At 37.2% G+C, this 27958-nt stretch overlaps 1 protein-coding gene and 1 long non-coding RNA gene across 2 annotated transcripts in view; one reads left to right on the forward strand and one right to left on the reverse strand.

Moving 5' to 3' along the window:
• Positions 1–27353, reverse strand: part of LOC115211270 — a 40590-nt gene extending 13237 nt beyond the window's left edge. Inside the window, exons 1-11 of the mRNA XM_029780103.2 lie at positions 27140–27353; positions 15774–15857; positions 12650–12772; positions 11009–11116; positions 10217–10300; positions 8078–8164; positions 7877–7960; positions 6739–6831; positions 4139–4255; positions 1124–1243; positions 24–128 (exon numbers count right to left, since the gene is read on the reverse strand). Of these exons, the coding sequence (XP_029635963.1) occupies positions 24–128; positions 1124–1243; positions 4139–4255; positions 6739–6831; positions 7877–7960; positions 8078–8164; positions 10217–10300; positions 11009–11116; positions 12650–12772; positions 15774–15857; positions 27140–27145 (1011 nt within the window). The 5' untranslated portion in view covers positions 27146–27353. The remainder of the gene's footprint in view (positions 1–23; positions 129–1123; positions 1244–4138; positions 4256–6738; positions 6832–7876; positions 7961–8077; positions 8165–10216; positions 10301–11008; positions 11117–12649; positions 12773–15773; positions 15858–27139) is intronic.
• LOC118765405 lies at positions 3368–16672 on the forward strand. The gene is made up of 3 exons (XR_005001268.1): positions 3368–3425; positions 9950–9954; positions 16662–16672. It is a non-coding gene; the product is annotated as an uncharacterized LOC118765405 (long non-coding RNA).
• Positions 27354–27958: the final 605 nt, after the last annotated feature.

Raw genomic sequence — 27958 nt, forward strand, 5'->3', positions numbered from 1 at the left:
ATAAAAAAACTCAAATCCTTTACCTTATTTTTAGCAGTAATTAAGTTGGCACAACCTTTTTTAAGAATCACTTCAACAATCTCCTTTGGCACTAGGTAATCAATACAATGTAAGATCACATTTTGTCCCTGAAAAACAAATACATTAATTTATAACATGGACACAAGGTCACATACATTGGGGAGGTTTATAGTCGATTATATCAATACTTGTACTTCACCGATATGCATTGTATTGACCTCAAAAGGATGAAAGGCAAAGTGGTATCCACTGGGATTTGAACTCAGATCATAAAGAAGCTATGACCAAATACTGTGAGGCATTTTGTTCAATATTTTACTGATTCTGTCAATCCACCACACTCACTCAAGGGCTGCCCTGGGTGACACTCACTCAGGGGCTGCCCTGGATGGCACACACTCAAGGGCTGCCCTGGGTGGCACACACTCTAACTACACCACTGTTGCTTCCACTTTAAATAACAAACACATTCGACAAGATTCTTTCAAAACTTTACTACTTCCCTTTACTTCTCTCATAGCTATGGACATATATGAACTAACTGTCAAAACATCTCTGGGAGCTTCAAAATGTCAAGGTTATCAACCCTGACAATATCTCTTCTATTAGCCTCAAATGTTACACACATGAACCAGTTCCTCCCTCATCAAACTCTGCAGTTTTTCTTTCACAGCAAAAATTCACTCCAATCTCTTGAGGTATATCACAGTCTATCCAACCCCAAGCAGGCCAATCTTTTTGAACTTGCCAATACACTACAATACCTGGTTAATAGATGCTCTATCTTCTCCCTCTGTTTGCTTATTGTGTCACTATTACAACAACCTCTGTTATCTTGAAGTAGCTTGTTTCACATCACCACTACCCAGGCAAATCTAATAGGCCTGTCTCTGCTTCTCTCATCAATCTTATGGAATTCCATTCCCATGTTTTTTTTTCTTGTATTAAGCTTCAAGATGTCTCCAAGCTGAGGGTAACTTCCTCCCTTTATCAAACCAGCTTTGAAGGCCCCAAAAGAGATATGTGCACTGCCATCGTCTTCTGACTAAACAAAAACAAAAATTTCCCTATACGAAAATAATGAGATATTTGTTCCACTTACACGATAGAATAGTTTAGACAAATTTTCAGGTCTATTTGGTATAGTTTTTTCAATCAATTCAGGAGATATAGGAGAAGTAGAGCAGTTCATGAGGACAGCAAAGAGCAGAGGAATATCAAACTGAAAGATAAAGTATTCAAAATAACAGATTAGCACTTCCACCATATTGTTCTTTTGTAAGCACAACTGCAGTAGTTGGTGTTGTTTCACCCCAAGTCAACCCTGGTCAAAGACACTCAGGCTATGATCATCCTATCTTATTTTCAAATACAGTGTATCGAGCAGTCCAGTATTCTATCTATCACTCCTGGTTACTATTTCTAGCAGATCAAATAACTACATTGCCTAAAAGGTCAATAGTTGTTTCTAGGCTGCAAGTCAGAACAGATTTATGATTGAGCAAAATTCCAGAGTGGTCACTGCTAGAATGCCTTTGAATGTCAAAAACATTTCTTATTCCACTGGTCTTCATATATAATGGAAATGCTGATCTATGGGTCATATGTTTTTTTGTTCAAACTGTGACAATATGAAGACACACACATATACATGACAGGCTTCCATATAGTTTCCATCTACTTGATTTCACTTATAAGGCACTGATCAGCTAGGAGTTAGAGTAGAAAACATTTGCCCAAAGTGCCATGCAGTTTGATGGAACCCAAAACCACTTGGTTGCAAAGCAGGCTTCTTAACCACATAGCCATGCCTGTGCCTTATACTCATCACCATCATCGTCTAACGTCCGCTTTCCATGCTGGCATGGGTTGGATGAGTTGACTGAGGTCTGGCGAACCAGATGGTTGCACCAGTCTCCAATCTAATCTGGCAGAGTTTCTACAGCTGGATGCCCTTCCTAATGCCAACCACTCTGAGAATGTAGAGGGTGCTTTTATGTGTCACTGGCACGAGGGCCAGTCAGGTGGTACTGGCAACAGCCACGTTCAAATGGTGCTTTTTATGTGCCACCTGCACAGGAGCCAGTTCAGTGGTACTGGCAATGACCAGGCTCGAACTAATTATTATTGCTGATAGAGAAAGTAAATGGTCACTAACTGTACTGTTTTATACTATACACTTATGCTTCAGTGTTCTTTGTTTATATCATGTCAGAGTCAAAAGAATATGTAAATATGTGATCAATTATATCAGCTATCTATAAATAGTCCTCTTAATTCATATGTTCCGTTTTCATACTCCTCACACTTAGAAAGTCTGATGAGTATGAAATTTGAAAAGAATAGATGAATTTTGATGTCTTCTTGTATACATATACGAAACTACTATTTTGTTCTACAAGAAAAGAAAAATTTGACAGATATGAATCATGAAGACTGCCTGTACTCTCCCCAAATAAATTTTGTTTTGTCCTTAGACAAGAGAAGTCATATTTTATGACTAGTATTATCTGGATCTAGATTTTATATTTAATTTTACTTTTATTGTATCAACAAATAAAGAAAGGAAAGATTCATGATCTTTTTACAGGACTGCTAACATTTATGGGGAAAAGAAAGAAGGAAGCACAATGTGTGAGTTTCAAGACCAGTGGATGATTTGTTGACAGGAAAAATGACATCTTTGCTTGTAGTTTAGCAACTTTTGAAGAAATACAAATGTAAACAAACACAGATACACATACATGTGTGTACCGTAAATCCTCGAGTATAGTCTGCCCTTGAGTATAATACGCAGGGGATTTTTAGGGGGCTGTACCTCTGAAAAACCTAAACCTTGGGTATAACATGCACTCCTTCTCTAACTTGAGTCAAGGAGGTCTATATAACATCCTTGGTTTGTAAAAATGTATACAGTAACGTCCTTTATTATTATTGTATATATATCACAATGCAAATGTGTAGCTTTTTTGTGCATTTGGTTTGCAGAAAATAAAGAAATATTTGCTGGACAGCAAATAGAGACGTGGACATTGCTTGGGAAATAATTTTCATTTTTAACCTCGTATATAGTATGCACTAGGGATTTTGACCTTTAAATTTTGGGGAAAAATGCGGATTATACTCAAGGATTTACGGTATATCATCATCATCATCATTCAATGCCTGTTTTTCATGCTGGTATGGGTTGGCCAGTTCAAGAGGAGACAATAAACCAGGGGACTGCACCAAGCTCCAATGTTTGTTTTGGCATGGTTTTTTTTTTTTCATGATAATGGCACTAGTGAGGTCACCAAGTAACTTGCAAGGCAAGGCCTCTCAAATGATTGCAGGTTTAGTATAAAGAAAGGTGAAAATATGACAGAGAGACAGGAACAGGTATCTTGCTGAGGAGGAGATACATGGTTTTCCAAGATGAAAAATAAAGAGAGGTACAAAGTGAGTATAAGAGCACAAGAGTATGAAAGGAGTGTGACAGATGGTTAGAGATGGAGATTGAGGTGGATACAGTGAATGGTGTACGTGGTTGGAAGTATGGTCAATGGTGAATATCAATTTTGCCAGGGGTGGGGATGAGGCAGAAGTGAAGGATATAGGAGTGGGTCAGAGAAGAGGTGACAAAGAACAGAAATGGAGAGGTGATGTGAAGTGTCAGGAGAGAAATGGTATCATTTACAGTTTCTAAGCGAGTAGTTCCATAGTGAATTATGGGGTAAGGCTTGACAAGTTTCTTTCAGTTTCCATCTACTAAATCCACCCATAAGGCTTTGGTTCACCCAGTAAACACTTGCCCAAGATGCTACGCAGTGTAACTGAACATGAACCTATGTGATTGCAAAGCAAACTATCTGAATCACACATTTATGCCTGCATCCTTACACATACACACACATGTATATATGCATGTGTGTATGTAGATGTGCAATTGTCATATGTAAAAGATGAGAGCACTGAATGCTAGTCTGGTACAGTTTATTGTAATATAAATATTATAAATATAATATGATTGCCAAGATATGCTACAAATTGCTTCATGATGTTATGTCATATTTGTGAAATATATTATTCAGGTGTACAAACAGCCAACAATATAATATAAACAGGAATAAATACATACATCATCTCCATCACACAAACTGGTATCTAGGCGTGCTCCATGAGCAATAAGAAGATCTGTCATTTTGGAATTGTTATTACACAGTGCATAATAGAGTGGAGTAGCTCCTCGGTCACCCTGGCAGAAATAAGGAGGAAATTACAGTTAGAAAATCAAATTTGAAGAATGGAAAAAAAAAGCACATGATTTTTTAAAGATATGAAGATTCAGATAAAACAGGAAGCTGTGATGCTCAAATCTTGTCAATGGCATTAAGCAGTTTCAAGTGTAAATCAAAACAGAATCATGGACTCAGTTCATGAAGGACTTGGTCTAGATCATGATACTTGTTGAACTCATTCACTCACTACACATATGCCAATACATACTCTTATACATACATGGACACATTCAAGCAACTCACACAAATACTAGCATATAGCTAAACACTGAAACACACACCTGTAGAAAGACAGTAAGTGAAATGTGTAGGTGAAGATACTTTTGAAACAAAAGTCACACTGTACAGACACCAAAATGTGTTATCAAAAAAGATATAAACTTAACATTCACTTTTTCTCAACTAATAAAAGATTCAAGTTCATGTGACTTATGAAGTAAAAAAAAATGCTTAAAATTCAAGTTACAAGGATGGAAAACAACATGTAATTTGCAAATATATTTTAAATCCAGTGAATTGGCAAAGAAAAAAATAAGTAAGGAAAGAATCATCTTCAAACTTTATCAAACTTCAACCTTTTTTTGATTTACAGAAGTGCATCCTATATCTAAATAATAAAGTTGTAGCAGGAAATGGTAGGAGGAACAGTGCATAAGAATAGTTCAAAATTCAATAATTTACTCTTTTGAAGGTTCATAGGACAACAAAATAGATTCTGTTTAAAAAAGCATAATTATTGGGATTAAAAAAAAATTTTTTTAACATTAAAAAAATGTTCAGTCTTTAATTCAAACTGACCACCATAATATTTATTAGAATCTTTTCTTAAGTTATGTCCAAACACCAACTTAATATACCAATAACTGAAATAGATATTTTAGTAAATCATTCCAAATTCTTGGTTATTTTCAAAATTTATTGAAGCACATAGGTAGTGTCTCTCATATGGTAACTAAAGGGTTAAAGAGGTGCTCAGTATTCTAACGTAGTCACTAACATCACAGCTTTAGTGGGAGGAATCTTTCCAACTAGTGTGGTTGAGATCAGAACATTCTGACATGAAGCACTTACTTTTAAGATTGCAAAAGTATTCAATTCACACCAGCAGAGGAAACATCAGTGTAATAAAAAAAAAAGAAGAGTATATAAATAAACAAGAAAAAATACCTGCCTGCCCACAGATAATATTTTCAGAAATGACAACATTATTCCCTCTCAGGACTTACGCTCATAGATCTATGCAGAATTGCACCCAAGGACTTATGCTCTGGTTTCTATAACTTCAGAAAGTTGAACTATGAACTTTTAAGCTTCTTTTTTCTTCTCTCTTTCCATCTCCTTATTCTTTTACTCCCTTCCTCTATGTTGTCATATTATGAATATATACCATTCTCATTTTCCATACCCCCCCCCAATTTGTCTCTGATGATGGAATATCCCATACTCAAGGATATCCCAGAAACAGCTGTAAGATTTTGAATTTCTTCCTGTAATAATATTGTATATGATTTGAGATGTTTGCCTTGCCTTAATGCTTGATGTCCTGTTTAACAATTATATATATATACCATTCTGGAGGCGCAATGGCCCAGTGGTTAGGGCAGCGGACTTGCGGTCGCAGGATCGCGGTTTCGATTCCCAGATGGGGCGTTGTGAGTGTTTATTGAGCGGAAACACCTAAAGCTCCATGAACTCCAGCAGAGGGTGGTGGCGATCCCTGCTGTACTCTTTCACCACAACTTTCTCTCTCACTCTTTCTTCTGTTGGCCTGCTTGCTTAGCCAGTGGGGTGGGGTCATTTGAAGGCTAAAACAATGTGAAGCGCATTGTGACCAGCGATGTGTAGCAACATCTGATAGCCTGGTCGGTCACGGTGATCACGGTGATATATATATATATATACTTATTTATATATATACATACACATACATTAAACATAAACAAATTACATAGACAAATATAGTAATTTGTAACATAAAAAGATAAATGTATTTATCTTTTATTTGTTTCAATCATTAGACTGTGGCCATGGTTGGGTTCTATCCTGAAGAATTTTAGTCGAATGAATCGACCCTAGTACTTAGTTTGTTTTTATTTAAGCCTGGTACTTATTCTATCAATCTCTTTTACCAGACTGCTAAGTTATGGGGGACATAAACACACCATCACCGGTTATCAAGTGGTGGTGGGGGACAAACAGATATAAAGACACACACACACACACATATACATCAGGTTACTTTCAGTTTCCATCTACCAAATCTACTCAAAAGCTTTGATCATCCCAAGGCTATAGTAGAAGACATTTGCCCAAGGTGCCATACAGTGAGACTGAATCTGGAACTAGATTCTTCTCTCCACATAGCCACACCTCGTATAAAATATTAAGATGTTTATGAAAAATAATTCAGAAATTCATAGCAAAGTATAATAATTCTTACCCCATTTCGAAAATTCATATTCACTGGTTTTTTGGATTCAATAACTTCACTGACAAGAATTATGTCATCAGCAAGCACACCATGGGCCAAATCCTAAAATATAAAATGAAAAATAACTGAATTGATTCTTTAGCAACATCAGTGTAATAAAAAATATCACAGGGGCTTGGAAAAGACAAGAATAAACAACAGCAAGCAAGACCAATCTTCGAAGAATTAAGAGGCAAAAATTTGTCTGAAAGGTGCCAAATCTTTTATCAAATGAACTCAAATGGAAACAACTTTTCAGTGTCTCTTTTCCATATTAGTTTGGACAAAAGGGATTTAAATCTCCATTTATCTCAGCCCAGTGTCATTTCATCTAACAGAAAATATTCTCAGAAATAACATCGTTCCCTACCATGAATCCATGTTGACCAATTTCTAATAATCTCTTATTAATGTGTTTTGGATCAGGTTAGTTATTTTTCATAGTTATCCTTTTGAGTACCAATTACAGATAGAGGGCACATTTTACAGATAGTGACAACTATAGCTTGCAACCTCTCTACTTAAAAAAAAAAGAAAAAGAGAAATATGCTTACAGTAAATCCTCGAGTATAGTCTGCCCTTGAGTATAATACGCAGGGGATTTTTATAGGGCTGTACCTCTGAAAAACCTAAACTTTGTGTATAATACGCACCCCTTCTCTAACTTGAGTCAAGGAGGTCTATATAACATCCCTGGTTTGTAAAAATGTATACGGTAATGTCCTTTATCATTATTGTATATATAACATAATGCAAACATGTGGCTTTTTTGTGCATTTTGTTTGCAGAAAATAAAGAAATAACAGTAATAACGTTTATAAATAGTTGCTTACTGCAAGTTATGGATGATTCTTTCATGACTTCATTGCTTTCAGGATTAGCTTAAGGTATTTTCGCACCCGATATCACAAAATGCGTCTGAATAAACATTGCCGGACAGCATATAGAGACTCGGACATTGCTTAGAAAATAATTTTCATTTTTAACCTCGTATATAGTACGCACTAGGGATTTTGACCTTTAAATTTTGGGAAAAAAACGTGGCTTATACTCGAGGATTTACGGTAAATAAGAAAAAGAAATAAGAAGATATCATTTAAAAACATACCATAGATGGATTTATTTCACTAACTAAACGATCCATATTTTCAACACCATGCTCAATAGCAAGTTGTACCAAAGTTTTTCCATTCTGTAATTAATAAAAAAAAAAACCTCAGTTTGAAATTCAGTATCTTCTAGAATAATGTATTTTTTAAAGCGAGGAAACAATCAGAATTATAAGCAATTTGCTGTACTTTCTCCCTACCTTCTCTATATCAGTTCTGCACCACTGATTAACTAAACGTCGCACACTCATCAAATCATCATTTTCAACAGCATTCCACATCCCAGGCTGTAAACAGAGAAAAACAACTATGCAAAAAATTTAACAAGTTCATGAATTTTTATAGAATACCAATTACATCTTACACAAGCCAAAACAGTCAAATTTACAAAAGATATTTTTGAGATATTCATGCTTTCTCCTTCAAATATTAGAATTTGAAATGGAATGTTTTCATCTGTATATTACATCTGTGTCATCTAAAGACTTCCAGAAGTTCTATTGGACTTTGACATTCAGATAGATAGAATAAATAGACACTGTAGACCAGATATATAAATGACATGGAGGAAAAAGAACAGTTCATAATAGATGTGGTAATTCCTCTAGACAATGCAAACAAAAGTGAGAAAAGATCTCAAAATATGCTGAATTAAAAGAAGAAATATCAAGAATGTGGAGTTGGTCAACAACAAAAATGGAAGTCATACCACTTTTGTCCCACCTAGAATGGTTGGACATGTGAATGACAAATCTGGTATGCATTGCTGATGATGTTTAACAACACAGAAATGCAGTAACCAATGATTTGATGATGTCAATGGTGTAATGTGTCTTTACATGTTGTCAAAGAGGAAAAATTTCTTGTGAGACTATTTGTGCAGTGAAAGGTCTTCCCAAGTTTCAGTGTGCACAATTATGCTAAATATTATTATATGTGCATATATTTTACTTAATGTTGTTCAGTGCAACAACATTAATGAAATAATTTGAACAAGCTTTATGCAATGCCTTCCTGAAATGAGAATGCACGGACAGTTTGAAAGGAATACACAAGATGTTAAGGATAAATCAGCATCATAGGCATGGCTTGAGCAAGGTAATTTGAAGTGTACCATCGAAAGCCTGATCATTGCTGCACAAGACTAGTATCCCGCTACCAATTCAGTGAAGTATAACATCTGTAAAACTTCTGACACCCAGAAATGCAGACTCTGTGGAAAGAATGTGGAAAATGTGACCCACTTGGTAAGTGAATGTGAGAGCTTTGCACAAAACGAATACAAGTGCTGCCACGATAAAGTGTATGTGTATCTTCATTGGCTCTTATGCCGTAAATACTGATATGAAGTAGCAGAGAACTGGTATTACATGTTCCGAGTAAAGTTATGCAGGATGATGGATAATTAACGATACTCTGGGACTATGATTTTCAGACGTGTAATCGAACACCGTCAGCCAGATAATGTCATATTGAATAAGAGAGACAAATACTGTCAGATCGTTGATGTAGCCATACCAAATGACATGAATGTTGTCAGTAAAGAGGTTGAAAAAAATCACCAAACTGAAAATGGAAATGGCAAGACTGTATGGAAATGGCAAGACTGTATGGAATATGAGAGGGTAATGTAAAAGTGATACCAGTGGTGATTGGAGTGTTGTGCTCAATTCCATTGAAACTTCAAAACTTTTTAAGGCAACTGGAAATCCCATGCAAGATTGATGTCTTACAAAAAGCAGCCTTATTGGGTACAGCACACATCTTAATGAAAGTATTATCTGTCTGAGGTCCTTGTTGTGACTTGGCAGATGACTAAAGACTCCAGTGCATTTTTACCTACACTGAGTTATGAAGGAATAGTAGTAGTAGTAGTAGTAGTAGTAGTAGTAGTAGTAGTAGTAGTAGCAGCAGCAGCAGCAGCAGTAGTAGTAGTAGTAGTAATGCTAACAACAATGCTCTGTTTTATCAAGAGGGGAAAATTTGTAGGAAGTTCAACAATTGAAAAAAAATGTGCCCAGTTTGTTAGTATATTACTAGTACTTACTTTATCCATCCTGGAGGGATAAAAGGCTAAGTGAACATTGGTAATATTTGAACTTAGGATATAACAGGACAGCATTAAACATTGTATGCTAACTAATCCAGTATGCCACTGGGGCTGAATCAACTGCAGTATATAACTGGTATTTATCCTTTTAACCCATAAGGGAGGATAAGCAAAATTAAACATTGCAGTACCTGAATTTAGCAAAATGTAACTAAATATTGCAAAACAAGAGACCCCAAATAGAAAATAGAAGATAGCAAATATAGTACAGAAAAATCATATTACAAACCATGTATTTTTCAAATACATTTTTGACATTGTTTTGCAATGTAGATTTTCTTCTTGTGAGTTCATCAAGGACATTGATACCCGCCTGAAAATATATTTCATTGATAAAACATGAATTTAGACTTTAATAACAGGTAAAGAGTTATAGTTGTAAGGCATTCACAAAAATCTAATATTTAATTAGTCAATACCATCAATTCTGATGCTTGACAGATACTTTCTTAATTGCCTTCAGTGGGAAGAAAGATAAAGCTGACCTCAACAGAACTTGAACTCAGAATATAAAGAGTTGGAAAGCATTTTCATTAACAATTCTGCCAGTTCACTGCCTTACACAGTTTCTGATTTAGACACAAAAGAAATCTGAGGGCTGAGGTACTCGCCAGGTACTTTATTTTATCAACAGCAGAGGTATGAAAGGTAAAGCTGACTTTAGTGAAATTCAAACCCTGAACATAAGGAGCCAGGACAAATATCACAAGGTAGTTTGCATGTCACTTTAATGAGAGTCTGCCACCCACAACCTTAATAATCCTTTCTACTATAGGCATAAGGCCTGGAATTTTTGGGTGTGTGGGGTGGAGTTGATTACATTGATACCAGTGCTTAACTGGTATGTATTTAATTGACCCTGAAAGGATGAAAAGCAAAGTTGCCTCTGATGACATTTGAACTCAGGACATAAAAATCCTGGGGAAATGCTGCAAAGCATCTTGTTTGATATGCTAACAATTCTGATAGCTCATGGCCTTAACAACAACAACAACAACACATAGCAACAACAACAACTAACCTGATTAACAGCATACACGTCTGCATTACACCGCAACAAGGCCTCAACAAAAGTGGCATCAATTTCTTTCCCATTTTGCAGGTATGTCAAAAGTGGAATGGATCCATCCTAACCGAGTTATAATAGAACAGAGTTTAGAAAAAATATATAAAAATAGATCTAAAGACTTCATAAATACAAGCAAGAAATCAAATATATATATACATACATACATATATACATACATACATATATATATATGTATATATAACAAAATAATAAGTAAAACATATGCATATATACATACATATATGTACGTACCTACATCTATATGTATATATATACAAATAGATGTAGGTATGTATATATATGTATGCATATATGCATATGTTTTATTTATTATTTTGTTATTATATGATGGAACGCCACGCATCCTCTTCCAAGTAAGTTTTATATATATATATATATATACTGACATATGCATATGAGTATACACAAGCACACATACATATATATAAACATATGCACACACACATACACATATATAGGAGAAAGAAGACAAAACTGGCAGAAATTATTAGCAACAATCAAAGAAAAGTGGAGATAATTTTTAAAGAATTAAGACTGGTTTTTGCAAAAATATTAATTTACTTGTTCTTCCTTGTTATAGCATACATCTAATCCCTAATACGCATGTTCAGTTAGCATCTCTTTTACCCTTTTACAAAAAAGAGAAGTAAGGAATAGGTTAAGTCATGTGAACTGTGATCCCTACAGTGGCTGGTTGAAAGATGCTTAGGATTCCAGTCACTCACCTTTATTGTCACACAGCATGGCTTCTTTTATGGTTTTCTCTTGTAGTCATTTATTCAAACATGAGCCTACACCATAAGAAAAGTGTTATTTAATCTGTTAACCCCAAATTAGCCCTGATCAAAGAGATCAATGATCAAAGATATTCTAGCCATGACCATCACAATTCTATCTTTTGAAATACCAAGATATACATTATCCAATGGCTTCTTTCTTTAACATGGTAGGTTGTGATTTGAGAGAAATCTGACTACTGTTTCTAGCAGATCAAGTAACTATATAGAGGCTTCCTCATTAACCTTTAACCTTAGTGTAGTAATTTAATTATGTTAATTAAGTACGGTAAGCCATTTCACACTCTAAGGCATGGCATATTGATTTCAAATTTTGGCACAAGGCCAACAGTTTTGAGGGAGAGTCCAAGACAATTAAATTGCCCCCAGTTCTCAAATGGTACTTATTTTACCAACCCTGAAAGGATGAAAGGCAAAGTGAACCTTGGCAGAATTTGAACTCAGAACACAGAGATGGATGAAACGCCACTAAGCATCTTGCCCAGTATGCTAATGATTCTGCCAGCTTGCTGCTTTAACCTGAGGTACTACATATTGGTATTTGATATAACACTGAAAGATAATGTCACTTTAGCAATGGCATTCTGTTGCTGGTAGAATAACAGACAGAAACGGTCCATTTCCTCATCATTGTTGTCATTATGTGGAGCATCATTGCCAAAGTAATAATCTAAACTGCCTAAAACGGCTTAAGAAAATTTTAGTCATGATAATGAAAATGATGATTAATTTTCTTCAGGACATTACAATATACATAGTTAAATATGGCACTTACTTTTGTATTTGGGTGATTGATATTCAGACCTGCATTCCGTAAGAGGTAGACAAGTTTAGTGGCTTCAGCTACACCACTTGGTTTCTCAACCAATCCATTGATGAGAGTATCAAAAAGGTCATCCTAGAATTAAAAGGAAACACATGTAAAGGGATATTCCTCGAATACTTATAATTTATTAAATATTTAAAACAAATTTTGTATTATGAAATGAGGACATTTTTAGAATAATAAATATTTCTTTTTTTAATACTCTTGTTCTGAGGTTTATATCATAGCAGTTGCAAACATTATAATGCATCCTAAATGGGCGAAACCTGTCCAAATCTTAGCAGGTATGTGACAATGTACTTTTAGGAAGGTGGAAATACTATATTAATGAAAATTTCAAAACAATATATAGAGACCCAAGAACAGTGAGAAATAATTCTACAATCGTCCTTGGAATAACAGGTGCAAATCAGAAAGAGACAGGAATAAGACAGAGAGGTGGAGAGGGGCAGAGAGAATGACAGAAAGGGGAGAGAAAGATACATTCATAAGATCTTTTGGATTTTTACACTTTCATTTGTGTGTGTGTGTGTGTGTGTGTGTGTGTGTGAGAGAGAGAGAGAGAGAGAGAGAGAGAGAGAGAGAGAGAGAGAGAAAAGATAATTGATGACTTATAAGACTTAATAATAATAATAATAATAATAATAATAATAATATAATAATAATAATAATAAGTTAATAATTAACTCTTTGAAAGCAGAAATTGGATATATCTGCTTGAAATTTTATTACTGTTAATTGTGGAAAGTGGTTTTACCTTCAGGTCTGACTACAGCCAATTTCTTCCATAAGGAGAGAGACAGGCAGACAGACAGAAAGAAAAAGAGGGAGGGAATGAGGACAATTGATTCTATATTGAACTAGTACTTTATTTATTCCCTAAAACAATGAAAGGAAAATTTGATCTAGATGAGTGCACAGAGCCAGAACAAATACCTATTTCTTTACTACCCACAAGGGGCCAAACACAGAGAGGACAAACAAGGACAGACACACAGATTAAGTCGATTACATCGATCCCAGTGTGTAACTGGTACTTATTTAATCAACCCCGAAAGGATGAAAGGCAAAGTCGACCTCGGAATTTGAACTCAGAATGTAGCAGCAGACAAAATACCGCTGAGCATTTCGCCTGGCATGCTAACGATTCTGCCAGCTCGCTGCCAGAACAAATACCATAAAACAACTTATCTGATGCTGTAACGATTCAGTTAATTCACCACCTATACGAGTTGCTTATCAAAGTAATGAATGCATGATATGGTCTAGCAATTTATCCCATCATATCAGTAGTAATTATTTCATCAAGTGAGAAAAGAATTTAGTTTGAGTGAACTTGATAGGATTTGAACTCAAAATTTTAAACTATAGTCGGTAGAGCATCAGACTTTTGATCGCTAAGTTAGCAAGTGATCTGGGGGGCGTGGGTTCGAGTCCCCCCTGTGGGTGAATGCTTTTATTTTAAATGGCGGTGCATCAGCATGGCCGCAGCTCTGAGCTGAAACTAGAGAGAAAAAAAAAAGGACCAGGAGATGGGGCAATTTGCTGTACTTAATAAGACACTTCAAGTTAAATAAAATTGCTGTCTTCCACACACACAAGCTTGTCCTTTCAGGTGCTTGTGCTACATCAACACACCTGTGCCAGTGCTATGTTAGCACACCCATGCTAGTGCTACGTAACTGCACTTGTCCCAATGGCACATAGAAAACACTCAGCACACTCTGTTCAGCGGTTGGCATTAGGAAGGACATCTAACCATAGAAACCATGCTACAACAGACAGTTGGAGCCTGGACAGCTACCTGCTAGCCAGCTCCATGTCAACCGTCCAACCCATGCCAGCATAGAAAGTGAACATTAAACAATGATCATCATCATTATCATCGTTTAACATCCGCTTTCCATGCTAGCATGGGTTGGATGATTTTGACTGAGGGCTGGCGAACCAGATGACTGCACCAGGCTCCAATCTTGATTTGGCAGAGTTTCTACAGCTGGATGCCCTTCCTAACGCCAACCACTCCGAGAGTGTAGTGGGTGCTTTTTACGTGCCACTGGCACGGGGGCCAGTCAGGTAGTACTGGCAATGACCTCACCCGAATCCTTTTACACATGCCACCAGCACAGGTGCCAGTTGGTAACGACCACGCTCGAGGCGACGTTGGTAATAGTAATATATTATAGAACTGGTCCACTGTTTGTCTTTAAACTTAGCAGTTATATACTAGGTTTAGTTATATACCATCAATCCTTTAACATTTAAACCAGCCATATTAGGCCCAAATATTCTACCTGGTTTATGGTCAAACCAACTAGATCTGACCTCTCACACCTACCCAACAATATCATTCTATAAATAATCACACCTTTAAAATCTTAAAACTGTGAGATAATGCATGATTAATTCAAAACAATATGAATAAATAAACATTAGCCTGAAAGTTAAAGAGTTAATTAATACAACTTATTTTGTACTTATTAGAATTAGGATGCATAGTAGATGTTTGTGTTACAATAATGCTAAGACCATTACTGACCCCTTGAAATGTCTCCTCATTGACTAGTTTTCCACACAAAATATTTTATAGCTGGATGCTTTTACTTACTGTCAAACATTATTTAACTTTAAGGTAACTTATTGCATTCTAATATATTTCTAATGATTGCATCACAATACTGTATTTTATATTTCTGCTTCTTGAATGTATGCTGATTGTAATTGTAAAAATGACTTCTAACCATGGTTACAGTTATGATGAGACAGAGCCATCTAACCCATGAAAGTGGAAAATCAAACATTGAATGAAATCATGGATGATGAAAACCATGATGATGACAACAATGATGATGATGGTGATTATGATAACTAAATATGGCAAAACAAAAGACCCCCAAATAGAAAATAGAAGATAGCAAATATAGTACAGAAAAATCATATTATAAACCATATATTTTTCAAATACATTTTTGACAATGGCAATGATAGCAACTAAGATAGCAGCTAACAATTCAATGTTAGTTTTTTTTTTTTTTATAAAAGCGTCGTAAATTACATATTATTAATGACTTACTTGCTGTTCTGATATCAGCGTTTCTCCATAGAGAATATCCTTGGAATTGTCTGGGTTCAGCTGTCTCACATACTCATACAGTTCCTAAAATAAAAAGATAAATAATCATTAATAGCACTGTGTATGTGTGTATGTATATATATATATATATATATATATATATATATATATATATATATATATGGTGGCTGCCTCCTCGTTATCGAGTATGGCCATTGCACAAAGCTTAATCAATGTTGTTATCGTGCAATGCCTGTGCAAGAAGATTTTTTTTTAAAGTGGGGAAAGGCTGTGCACTGAGTCAACCCCACTCACTAAGCAACAGCAGCCATAATCCGAAAAGAAGAACAAGTCAACATCATCGGTAACCACAGAGCCGCAGGTTTTATATTGGAGTTATCCCAGTTACCTGAGTTACCTTCTCCTAGAAGGATGCCCTAACAAAGGCTAGGAGTCCTTCACTCCCAATGGTTTAACTGCGCGATCGGATATTCAGTCTGATTATTTCTATGTCCCCGTGCATGATCCAGCCTTAAGACATTTATTGGATGGCCGTTGACTCTCAAGAGTTCCTCTGCCCTTTGACGGGTTTTGTTTTTCATCCCGCAGGGTGTCCAATAAACACCCTCCTCACCAAGCTCGCGAGCTTGGTGAGGTTGCCAGTTTAGTCACCGACGACCCGACCATGTAACAGGTTGTACTGGGTTACATGTTACCAGTAGCACTCGAAAGTGACCTGACACTAATATACACACACACACACACACACACACATATACACACATATATATATATATATATATATATACAATTCAATAAAGAAAGATGTTATTCACACCATATAGAAAACATATGCTATAAAAAACCTTATTTTAAAAATCAATAAAGTACAATAAATAGTAAATAGTAGTAAAAATTTGAAACCAATATATATATATATGTATTGGTTTCAAATTTTGGCACAATGCCAGAAAGTTCAGGGAAAGGGATATGTTGATTACATTGATCCTACTGCTCGATTGTTACTTATTTTATCAACCCCAAAAGGATGAAATGTGAAGTCAACCATGGTAGAATGTGAACTGAAAACATCATGATAAATGAAATGCCACCAAGCATTTTGCCAGGTATGGTAAAAATTCTGCCAGCTCACCATCTTATACATATTTATTAATTACAATATTAGCATCTCATAGAAAGATAGATAAAGACACAAACACATATGCACAGCAAATGTCACCTGTTAGCATTGCTTGTGATTCTCAAATAAATTATGAAGAGAAATGACAATGGTTTAGGATCCTTAACCCTTTTGTTACTGTATTTATTTTGAGATGCTCTGTGTTTCTTTCAATTAGTTTTAAATATAGCAAATGATTTAGTAAAATAACTTAGTTATCATTAAGCTAGTGTTAGGAACATAAATTGTGACTAAGGTTTGGTGGAAGATTTTTATTCAAAATTTATGAAAACAAGACATTTGTACTACAGAGCCAGAGCTGGTTTCAGCCGGGTTGTTAATGAAAGGGTTAATGTCTGATGTATTAGTCTAGTGGATAATGGCCTGAAACATAAATCAAGTCAAAATCATAACTGAACAGAAAACCATTTATTACAGTGGAAATCTGTCTGTCTGTCAGTCTGTCTCTGCTCAACAGTTGAAAATTAGTATATGTTCCTGTTGGCAGAAAGGTTAGAGATTCTCCTGTTATGTATGAGCTTGACAATATTTTACACTTCCTATCATCAACCACTTTACAGCATTGCTAGGGTGCACTATTGATGCCACCAGCAGTATAGAGGTTGATTTCCAGGATTACAGTGTTTTCTTCACACTCAGTTTTTATTCAGAGTAGCTGCTCCCTTTGATGGATTGCTTGGAGAGGACACTTTCATCTTGAAAGACAACATCTATAGTGCTGGTGACAAAAAAAAAAAAAAATGCACCTAGTCCATGCTGTAAAATGATTGTGATTGAAAAGGTATCCAACCCAGAAAACAATAACAAACTCTAAGATTTTTCAATTCTATTTTACTATTATCGACATTTGCTGTTTCATTAAATTATGCTACCCAAATCACAAAAGAATATTTTTCTCCCTCGTGTTTTGACCACCCTAACTCTGGAACCCCTCTCTCTCTGTGCCTCACTCTGTTTCTCTCACTTGGCCTCACTCTGTCTGTCTGTCTCTCTTTCGATTACCACTTGCTTCGCCAAGATTTCCTCCACCAACCCCGCCCCCATGCTATATAAACTAGAGCACACACTCAGATTCCCCTACTCAATTTTTAATACCTCCACCAAAAGAATACGTATTCAGAAGATGCACTCATCTAAATTTTCTAGTTCACAGTATGCCCGCCCTCCCACCCCTCCACCTGTACCGGAAGTTCCTATCCCCTGTCATCCTGTGATTGTCTCCCATGAACACTTCTAAAGGCTTTATGCCATCCCCACCCCTACTTAGGGTTTATCTCCTATGTAAGGTAGTGATCATATAGTGCATAAATATGATGGTGTAGTGTATGCAGGTTGAATTGAAGGCTATTGTTTGTTTTTGAATTCTTCCAAATGCGAGCTTTCTTTTCAGGTACATGATGCTGTTGTCCCCCGTCCCAGGGTCTCATGAGCCCACACCTCCCACATCCTCAGGGTTGGCACTCTCAACGTCGGCACACTGAAAGGTAGGTCTGGTGAGATTGTTGAGATGCTTGAATGGAGATGTGTCGATTTGTGCTGCCTCTAAGAAGTAAGGTGGAGAGGAGGTTTGCCTAGGTTCTTCACAGGTAAAGAACATAGGTACAAGATTTTCTGGGCAGGGAACACTGACGGGGTTGGGGGTGTGGGTTTACGTCTTGCAGAGAAATGGGTTGATAAAGTAATTAAGGTAGTCAGTGTATGTGACAGAATACTTAAGATTAGATTAGTGCTTCATCATGGGTTAGCAACCATTATCTCAGCCTATGCCCCTCAGCCGGGGTTACCTGATAGACAGAAAGACCGATTTTATGACTACATCATTGATGAATGACAGGGACCTTCTCTTTGTGGCTGGTGACTTTAATGGACATGTTGGACAATATACAGGGGGCTTCCATGGCGTACATGGAGGCTGCGGTTTTGGTTCCCGCAATAAGGAGGGAACCAGGCTGCTGGAGTTCTGTGGTGCAAATGATCTTAGGATTTGCAATACTAACTTCAGGAAACCTGCAAGTCACCTAGTCACCCACTGTTCTGGCAGACACACTAGCCAAATTGACTACATCCTTGCCAGAAAAAGGGAAAACCAGCTGCTTATAAATGCCAAAACCTTCCCAGGTGAAGAATGTATCCCACAACATAGACTAGTAGTTAACAACTTCAGGATCAGGGCTAAATGGATGCCCAGAAGACGATCAGCATGAAGAAGAAGGGTCTGGAAGCTTAAAGATCCTGTGAATGGACAGAGATTTAGAGAAGCCTTTGATGAAATAGAAGGGGATATAGCTTCACACAATGTGGAAGACAACAGGAGGTTTTTATGAGACAACCTGCTGAGGGCCACTGACCAGATCTGTGGATGGTGCAAAGTCCTCTCTCGACCCAAAATAACATGGTGGTGGAACAATGTTGATGACAGGGCTATTAGAGTAAAGAAACTGGCTTGGAAGGACTGGAAGAACAGTGATAGCAGGGAATTGTATCAGACTGCCAGGAGGGAAGCTAGGAGACAGGTTTATTTAGCCAGAGGGGAAGCAGATAACAAAAAATTTGCCAATGTTCTGTACCGTGAGGACCAGAGTCTTGAGGTACTTCGTGTTGCAAGACAGTGTGTGAGAAAGAATCATGATATTGTAGGAGAGAAATATGTCCACATGGATGATGGTTCTCTTGCACTAAATGAGGCTGCAAAGAGAGAGGTTTGGAGACACCACTCTGAAAGTTTGCTCAATAAAGAGAATGAATGGAAGAAAGAGAGTTTGCCAAATGTCAACCCAACAAAGGGACCAGCTATCTGAGTTGACAGTACCTTGGTAGATAAAGCAATTAAGAGTATGAAGACAGGGAAAGGCCCCAGCCCATCAGGAATCACTGCAGAGATGCTCAAAATATCTGGCAGTGTTGGCTATAGCCTAGTCACCTGTATAGTTAACCAGGTGATACACGAAGAGTCATACCCAATGACTGGTGTAGCAGCACCATAGTCAACTGCTACAAAGGTAAAAGTGATGCTTTAGATAGAAATAATTACAGAAGTATCAAGGGAGAAAAACTAGAAGTAGTTGATAGCTTCCGTTACCTGGGTGACCAAGTCAGTAGCAGGGGTGGGTGCACTGAAAGTGTAGCTGCTAGAATAAGAATAGCCTGGGAAAAGTTCAGAGAGCTCTTACCTCTGCTGGTGACAAAGGGCCTCTTGCTCAGAGTAAAAGGTAGACTGTATTACGCAAGTGTATGAACAGCCACACTACATGGCAGTGAAACATGAGCCATGACTGCTGAGGACATGCATAAGCTTGCAAGGAATGAAACCAGTATGCTCCACTGGATGTGTAATGCCTGTGTGCATACTCGACAGAAAAAAGTTGGACCTAAGAAGCATCAAATGTGGTGTGCAAGAGAGATGACTGCACTAGTATGGACATGTGGCGAGAATGGATGAGGATAGCTATGTGAAAATGTACCACACCCTAGCGGTTGAGGGAACCTGTGGAAGAGGTAGACCCAGGAAGACCTGGGATGAGGTGGTGAAGCATGACCTTCAAACATTAGGCTTCACCAAGGCAATGACTAGTGACTGAGACCTTTGGAAATATGCTGTGCTTGAGAAAACCCGGCAAGCCAAGTGAGATCATAACTCATGTCCTATGCCAGGGGTATAACCAGCCCACTTATGCGTACCTTTCCTTCATTGGACACTAAACTCTACTTGCGAAGATCTGTTGAAATCAAATTCGATGACTGGCATCTGTGCAAGTGGAGCGCTAAGAGCACCATCCAAGCGTGATCGTTGCCAGAGCAGCTGACTGGCTTCCATGCCGGTGGCACGTAAAAAGCACCATTCGAGCGTGATCATTACCAGTGACGCCTTACTGGCACGTGATAAAAATATTTGACGAAGGTCGTTGCCAGTGCCGCTAGATTGGCTCCTGTACAGGTGGCATGTAAAAAACACCATGGAGAGTGACCATTGCCAGTACCACCTGACTGGCACGTAAAAGCACCCACTACACTCTCGGAGTGGTTGGCGTCAGGAAGGGCATCCAGCTGTAGAAACTCTGCCAGATCAAGACTGGAGCCTGGTGCAGCCATCTGGTTCGCCAATCCTCAGTCAAATTGTCCAACCCATACCAGCATGAAAGCGGATGTTAAACAATGATGATGATATATATATATATATATACACACATATATACATACACATATATACATATATATACACACATATATTTATACACATACATATATATATATATATATATATATATAATATATATATATATATATATATATATCATCATCATCATCATCGTTTAATGTCCCCTTTCCATGCTGGCATGAGTTGGACAATTTGACTGAGGGCTGGCAAGCAAGATGGCTGCACCAGGCTCCAATCTGATCTGGCAGAGTTTCTACAGCTGGATACCCTTCCTAATGCCAACCACTCCGAGAGTGTAGTGGGTGCTTTTATGTGCTACCAGCATGAGGGCTAGTCAGGCAGTGCTGGTGACAGCAATGCTCAAATGGTGTTTTTTATGTGCCACCTGCACAGGAGCCAGTCCAACAGCACTAGCAACGACCTCGCTTGAATGCTTTTCATGTGCCTGCGTCACAAGTGCCAGTAAGGTGATGCTAGTAACAATCACACTCGAATAGTGCTTTTTATGTGCCACCGACATGGGAGCCAGTCAGCATCTCTGGCAACGATCACGCTTGGATGGTGCTTTTAACATTCCAGTGGCACAGGTGCCAGTCATGCGGTGCTGTCATCGACCATGTCAGTGAATTTGATTTTAATTGTGATTTCACTTGCCTCAACAGGTCTTCACAAGCAAAGTTTAGTGTCCAACGAAAGAAAGATATGCATAAGTAGGCATGGGTTATGGTATCACTTGGCTTGCTGGGTCTTCTCAAGCACAGCATATTTCCAAATGATTTATAATAATATATATGTGTGTGTGTGCATGTGTGTGCACGCACACCCATGCATATAGATATATATATGCATATGTATATCCATAACATTGTCTTGGTGAGGCCTAATGTTCGACGGTTGTGCTTCACCACCTCATCCCAGGTCTTCCTGGGTCTACCGCTTCCACAGATTCCCTCAACTGCTAGGGTGTGACACTTTTTCACACAGCTGTCCTCATCCATTCGCACCACATGACCATATGAGCGCAGTCATCTCTCTTGCACACCACATCTGATGCTTCTTAGGTCCAATTTTTCTCTCAAGGTACTTACACTCTGTCGAGTATGCACATTGACATTAATCATCCAGCAGAGCATACTAGCTTCATTCCTTGCAAGCTTATGCATGTTCTCAACAGTCACAGCCCATGTTTCACTGCCATGTAGCATGGCTGTTCACACACATGCGTCATACAGTCTACCTTTTACTCTGAGCGAAAGGCCCTTTGTCACCAGCAGAGGTAAGAGCTCTCTGAACTTTGTCCGGGCTATTCTTATTCTAGCAGCTACACTTTCAGAGCATCCATCCCCGCACCTAGGTAATAGAAGCTGTCAACTATTTCTAGTTTTTCTCCATGGAATGTGTCAGAAGTTGTTCTCTGCACATTTCCAGTGTTTATTGTTTCTGAGCATCTGTCACATACAAAAATTATCTTCCCAGTTAGCCTTCCTTTGATATTGCTGCACCTTTTATGTGTCCAAACATACACACACATACATATACAAACATGTTTATAAAAACATAGTAAAACTAATGGAAATGAAAATAATATACATATATATATATACACACACATTGTGAAAGTAATTGAAATTGAAACCATATAACAGTGAAAGTATATAACATTACAATAGAAGTGTTATCGTTTCACTTTTGACATGTAATACCAAAACAGTGTAAGAGATAAGAGATTGTTCCGGGCTTGCTTTAGGCAAGAAGTTGAAAATTTCTTCAGCCCATGATACTACATTAACCCTAAGTAAGGCATGTGTAAAATTTAAATGAAATCGGTCAGGTAAATCTCGAGTTTTAGTGATGCACACATACAGACACAAACACACACATTCTTAGTTTTATATTTATAGATGGTATTTAATATACTTGTAGTTTGTCTGCGTTATTCATATACATGTCGCTGACAACTTTGAGTCATTTGCCTTAGCTTATTGTAACTTCATTTATGCAAATTACCTAAGCTATAAATGTCTTACATTTTTTTTGTGTATGTCTATTCCCTTGGTTGCTGAAGATACAGTGGGACTATTGTCATGCTGATGATGCCTATTGTACAAGAAACACATGTCCATGACTGTCTTATTTCTAGATAAGCCTGTGCTTTTCTTAAATGGCATATCAGAGAGAATGCTTGATACTTCAGATGATTTCCCTTTCTCATATGGTAATTGTGACCCCCTCCTATAGGAGCAGAGAAAATTTCAATAAATAAAGAATATATATTTTATGGTATTTGATATACCTGTATTTGTCTATGTTGTTCATATACCTGCCACTTGCCATGCTGAGGTATTTCTCTTAGCTCAACCCCCTTCAGGTTGATGGCCCTGCTAGATTTGTAGAAAATGAGTGGGTAGACACTCCATATGATGTACCTGGTGTAAGCTATAGACACATAAAAGGTGCAGCAATATCAAAGGAAGGCTAACCAGGAAAATAGTTTTTGTGTGTAGCAGATGCACTGGGGCAATAAACACTGAAGATGTACAGAAAACAGATTCCATCACTTGCTAGTGGGAGAAACTAGAAGTAGTTAATGGCTTCCGCTACCTAGTCTGTAGTGGGGGAAGTTGCTCTGAGAGTGTAATGACTAGAGTAAGAATAGCCTGGGCAAAGTTCAGGGAGCTCCTACCTCTGCTGGCAATTAAGAGCCTCTTGCTCAGGGTGAAAGGCAGACTGTATGATGCATGTGTGCAGTGAAACATGGGCTATGAATGCTGAGGACATGTATAGGCTTGAAAGAAATGATGCTAAATGTCAGTGTGCATACATGATAGAGAGTAAGCACCCTGAGAGAAAAGTTGGGCATAAAAAGCATCAAATGTGGTGTGCAAGAAAGGCAACTGCGCTGGTATGGCCATATGTATCATATGAAGACAGCTGTGTGAGGAAGTGCCACTCCCTAACTGTAGAAGGAACCTGTGGAAGAGGTAGACCCAGGAAGACATAGGTTAAGGTGGGGAAGCATGACCTTTGAACATTGGGCTTCACAGAGGCAATGACAGGAGACTGGGACCTTTGGAGATATGCTGTGATTGAGAAGACCCAGCAATTAAAGTAAGATCGCAGCTACGCATATCCAACCTTGATGCATTGGGCGATATCATATGCTTGAGAAGACTTGTTGAGTCACGTAATACATCAACATCAAAATAAAAATTAAATGGAAATTGTAGTTGTGATACCCGTGCCGGTGGCACATAAAAAGCACCATCCGAATGTGGCTGATATCAGCGAAGCCTTGACTGGCTTCCGTGCCGGTGGTACGTAAAAAGCACCAACCGATCGTGGCCGTTGCCAGCCTCCCCTGGCACCTGTGCCGGTGGCACATAAAAAGCACCCACTACACTCACGGAGTGGTTGGCATTAGGAAGGGCATCCAGCTGTAGAACCACTGCCAGATCAGACTGGAGCCTGGTACAGCCTCCTGGTTTCCCAGACCCCGGTCAAACCGTCCAACCCATGCTAGCATGGAAAACGCACATTAAACGATAATGATGATGATGATGATATATATATATATAAATCATCATCATCATCAGTTGTTCATGCTGGTATGGGTTGGGATAAAGATAGTTATGGCTGGTCTATGAGGTTACCCAGGGTTTCATGTCTATAAAGCACTTAACTTTACATTGTCTCTTCAGACAGTCATTAGGGTCTGAGAGAGATGCTGTAAAGCCAAGCGCTTTATGGACATGAAACCATGGGTAACTCCATAGAGCACCCATAACCATCTTTATCTAATTACTCTACTGTTTTATCTAATTACTCTACTGTTCTGTAACTTAGAATGTGCTTCTCTTTTGGATTTATGATTTACTGATATGTGTGTATGTGTGCATCTGTATATCCATAACAAAACAAGAAATTGGAAAATTTATTGCTATTATTTATTCACTATTGCACATGTTTCATTTGCTAATAAGAATTATTATAGAGTTTTACATGTTAGATAAGTGGAGGCGTGTGGCTTAGTGGTTAGGGTGTCAGCATCATGATCGTAAGATTGTGGTTTCGATTCCTGGACTGGGCAAAGCGTTGTTCTTGAGCAAAACACTTCATTTGACATTACTCCAGTCCACTCAGCTGGCAAAAATGAGCAACGCTGTGATGGACTGGCGTCCCATCCAGCTGGGGAACACACATGCCATTGAAACCGGGCCCATGAGCTTGGCTAGGCTTTAAAAGGGCGCATTTATTATTTTTTTTACATGTTAGATAGACATGTAAGGAACTTCCTATTAGAAATTCTTCAGACAAAGAAATTAAATAATATAAATTTTATAGTTAGCTGAAGTATTTATATTTAGAAATCAGGAGCCATATAGACAGTTATGAGTGAGGAAGGAAGAGCAAATTTGATATTACAGAAGAGAAAAGAGAGGGAGTCACACACATTTATACATGTAATAGGGATGTATACAAAACCATACGCATGCAGGCATGGCTGTGTGGTAAGAAGATTGCTTCCCAACCCCATGGTTCTGGGTTCAGTCCCACTGTATGGCACCTTTGCAAATGTCTTTTATTATACCCTCGGGCTGCAAGATGTCACGCAGTAGGACTGAACTCAAAACCACGTGATTGAGTAGCAAACCTCTTACTACATAATCACACCTGCACCTATATAATATAAAACACACACACATACACACCCGCCCCCATACATTAACGTTAATCTTGAACACATTAAAATATTTTTTAAGTGACTGAGTACTATGTATCTCCTGCACTAGTCTTACGGCTGTGTATGTGTGGCTAGAGAAGGAGACATACAGACAGATTATATCTCCTGTAATAGAAACCATAAATCACTTCAGTTTTTATATTTTCATTTGTTTTATAATCGAACTTATTGTAATAATCATTTATATTTCTTAATAAGACACATGTATCTTCATATTGATATTACATCACGTACATGACATTTTCACTTTCGGAAGCCGAGCTATTGTGATATTAGGAAAATGTCAACCTTTATTACTTTTGATATCGGAATATTCATTAGTGGATGGAAATTATTTTCAATGTAAAAGATTTAGTAAAATCTCAACTTGCTTTAGATGAGCAATTTGCGAGCGATATTTGGTTATTATTCATTTTATCAGAAATTACGGGGTTCATTATCGTGACTTTGATGCTGTTTGGAATTAATTGCAATATTGGTGTGTTGAAATTAACCCTAAGTTCTCCGCGTACCTTCATCATTATTCGTAATACTTCGATATTCTATCCCCTCACTCCATTTTTAGAAAAAAATAATTTATAACCAATTTAAATTTTTGGTATTATTTTAAAATCTAAACGGCAGCGAGAAATAGAAAATACTGAGAGAAAAAAAAAATTAAAATCATAGGTGGAAATTAAAAAAAAAACAAGCAATAGGAATATAAACCATCGTTGATAATCAACTGTCATTTATGAACCAACAGGATCAATTTCTGTTTATTAATATTAATTAAAATATAAAGATATATATATATTAAAGATGTATAAATAGCTAATTCATAATTTCGTAATGAAAAGGGACATTTTCGTTTTCTTTTTTTTTCTTCTTCAAACAATCTTTGATCTGGTTGAGAAAAATTTTAGAATGCTATCAATTTAAAAGACTACATTAAGATTCTTAACCATTTTATTATTATGAAGCAAGCGACACGGACAGCTGTATTCGTCTTAATTTTCTAGCGGTAGGAAAGAGAAAGTACGCTGCCTCTGTATACAATACTAAATTATTAGCAGGTGTAGGAGTAACGCCCAATCTATGAAAATCGAAATCACCTGTATACGTTACAATGGATGAATGGTACGAGAATTATTTTAACAGACTGCTTTTACATATATATATATATATATATATATATATATATAAGAACGTTGTGCCATTTGTGTAAATATATATATATATACGGTTATAAATACACGCTAAGAGAAAGATTGCTTCATCATACTAACCTCCATTCTATCAACAGAATATTTTAGCAGACATAATCAGATGTTTGTTGTTTTCTTTCTTTCACACCCTCTTCTTTTCACTTTACATTTGCTTCTCGATGGCTCTCCATTTAGACAAGCACTCACGCATACCGTTCTTACAAAGTTAGCTCCCTTGGTATTTCCGTATCACAACAGCTTGTTGACATATGTACATGTTCGTGTATACATACATACCTAAATATGTGTGTGTATGTATGTGTACATACATACCTAAATATGTGTGTGTGTATATGTGTGTATAGTTGTAGGCGTGTGACTGTGTGTGTGTTGGGATATGCTCTTTAGAATTTTTTTTTTTCGTTAATATTAACTAATTTTAATTTATATTAATTGATATACGTATCCAAACATTAAAATCTGAAAGATCAAAATAATAATTATGTGCTGACTAAAGGCGTAAACAAATCGTGCATCGTCTGCTGAATAAACGTCAAACCGACAAGGGTGCCTCTGTTGTTATGGTAAGGGGAACCATTATAGTTCCGAGGTCGAATGCAAATGAATATGAATATATTGGGGCGCATAATTTCAGTGAAAAATAAAGAAATAATCTCTACTGAGAAAAATAACCTTGTTTTAAAAATTATACAAATTCATGTGTATGTAACTCATATTAAATTACTTGACGTCTGAACTGTTTATTTTTATCCATTTTTTTTTCCCGCATGAATTTTTTTTTTTTTTTTAGGAATAATTCATCAACGGTGGGTTTCGATTTGGAATGTCGCTGAAATTTCCTCCGAGAACGAGGGATCCCCCTGTCTTGTCCTACATAGT

This window comes from Octopus sinensis, linkage group LG1 (genome assembly GCF_006345805.1).
Source record: "Octopus sinensis linkage group LG1, ASM634580v1, whole genome shotgun sequence".
NCBI classification, from domain to species: domain Eukaryota; kingdom Metazoa; phylum Mollusca; class Cephalopoda; order Octopoda; family Octopodidae; genus Octopus; species Octopus sinensis.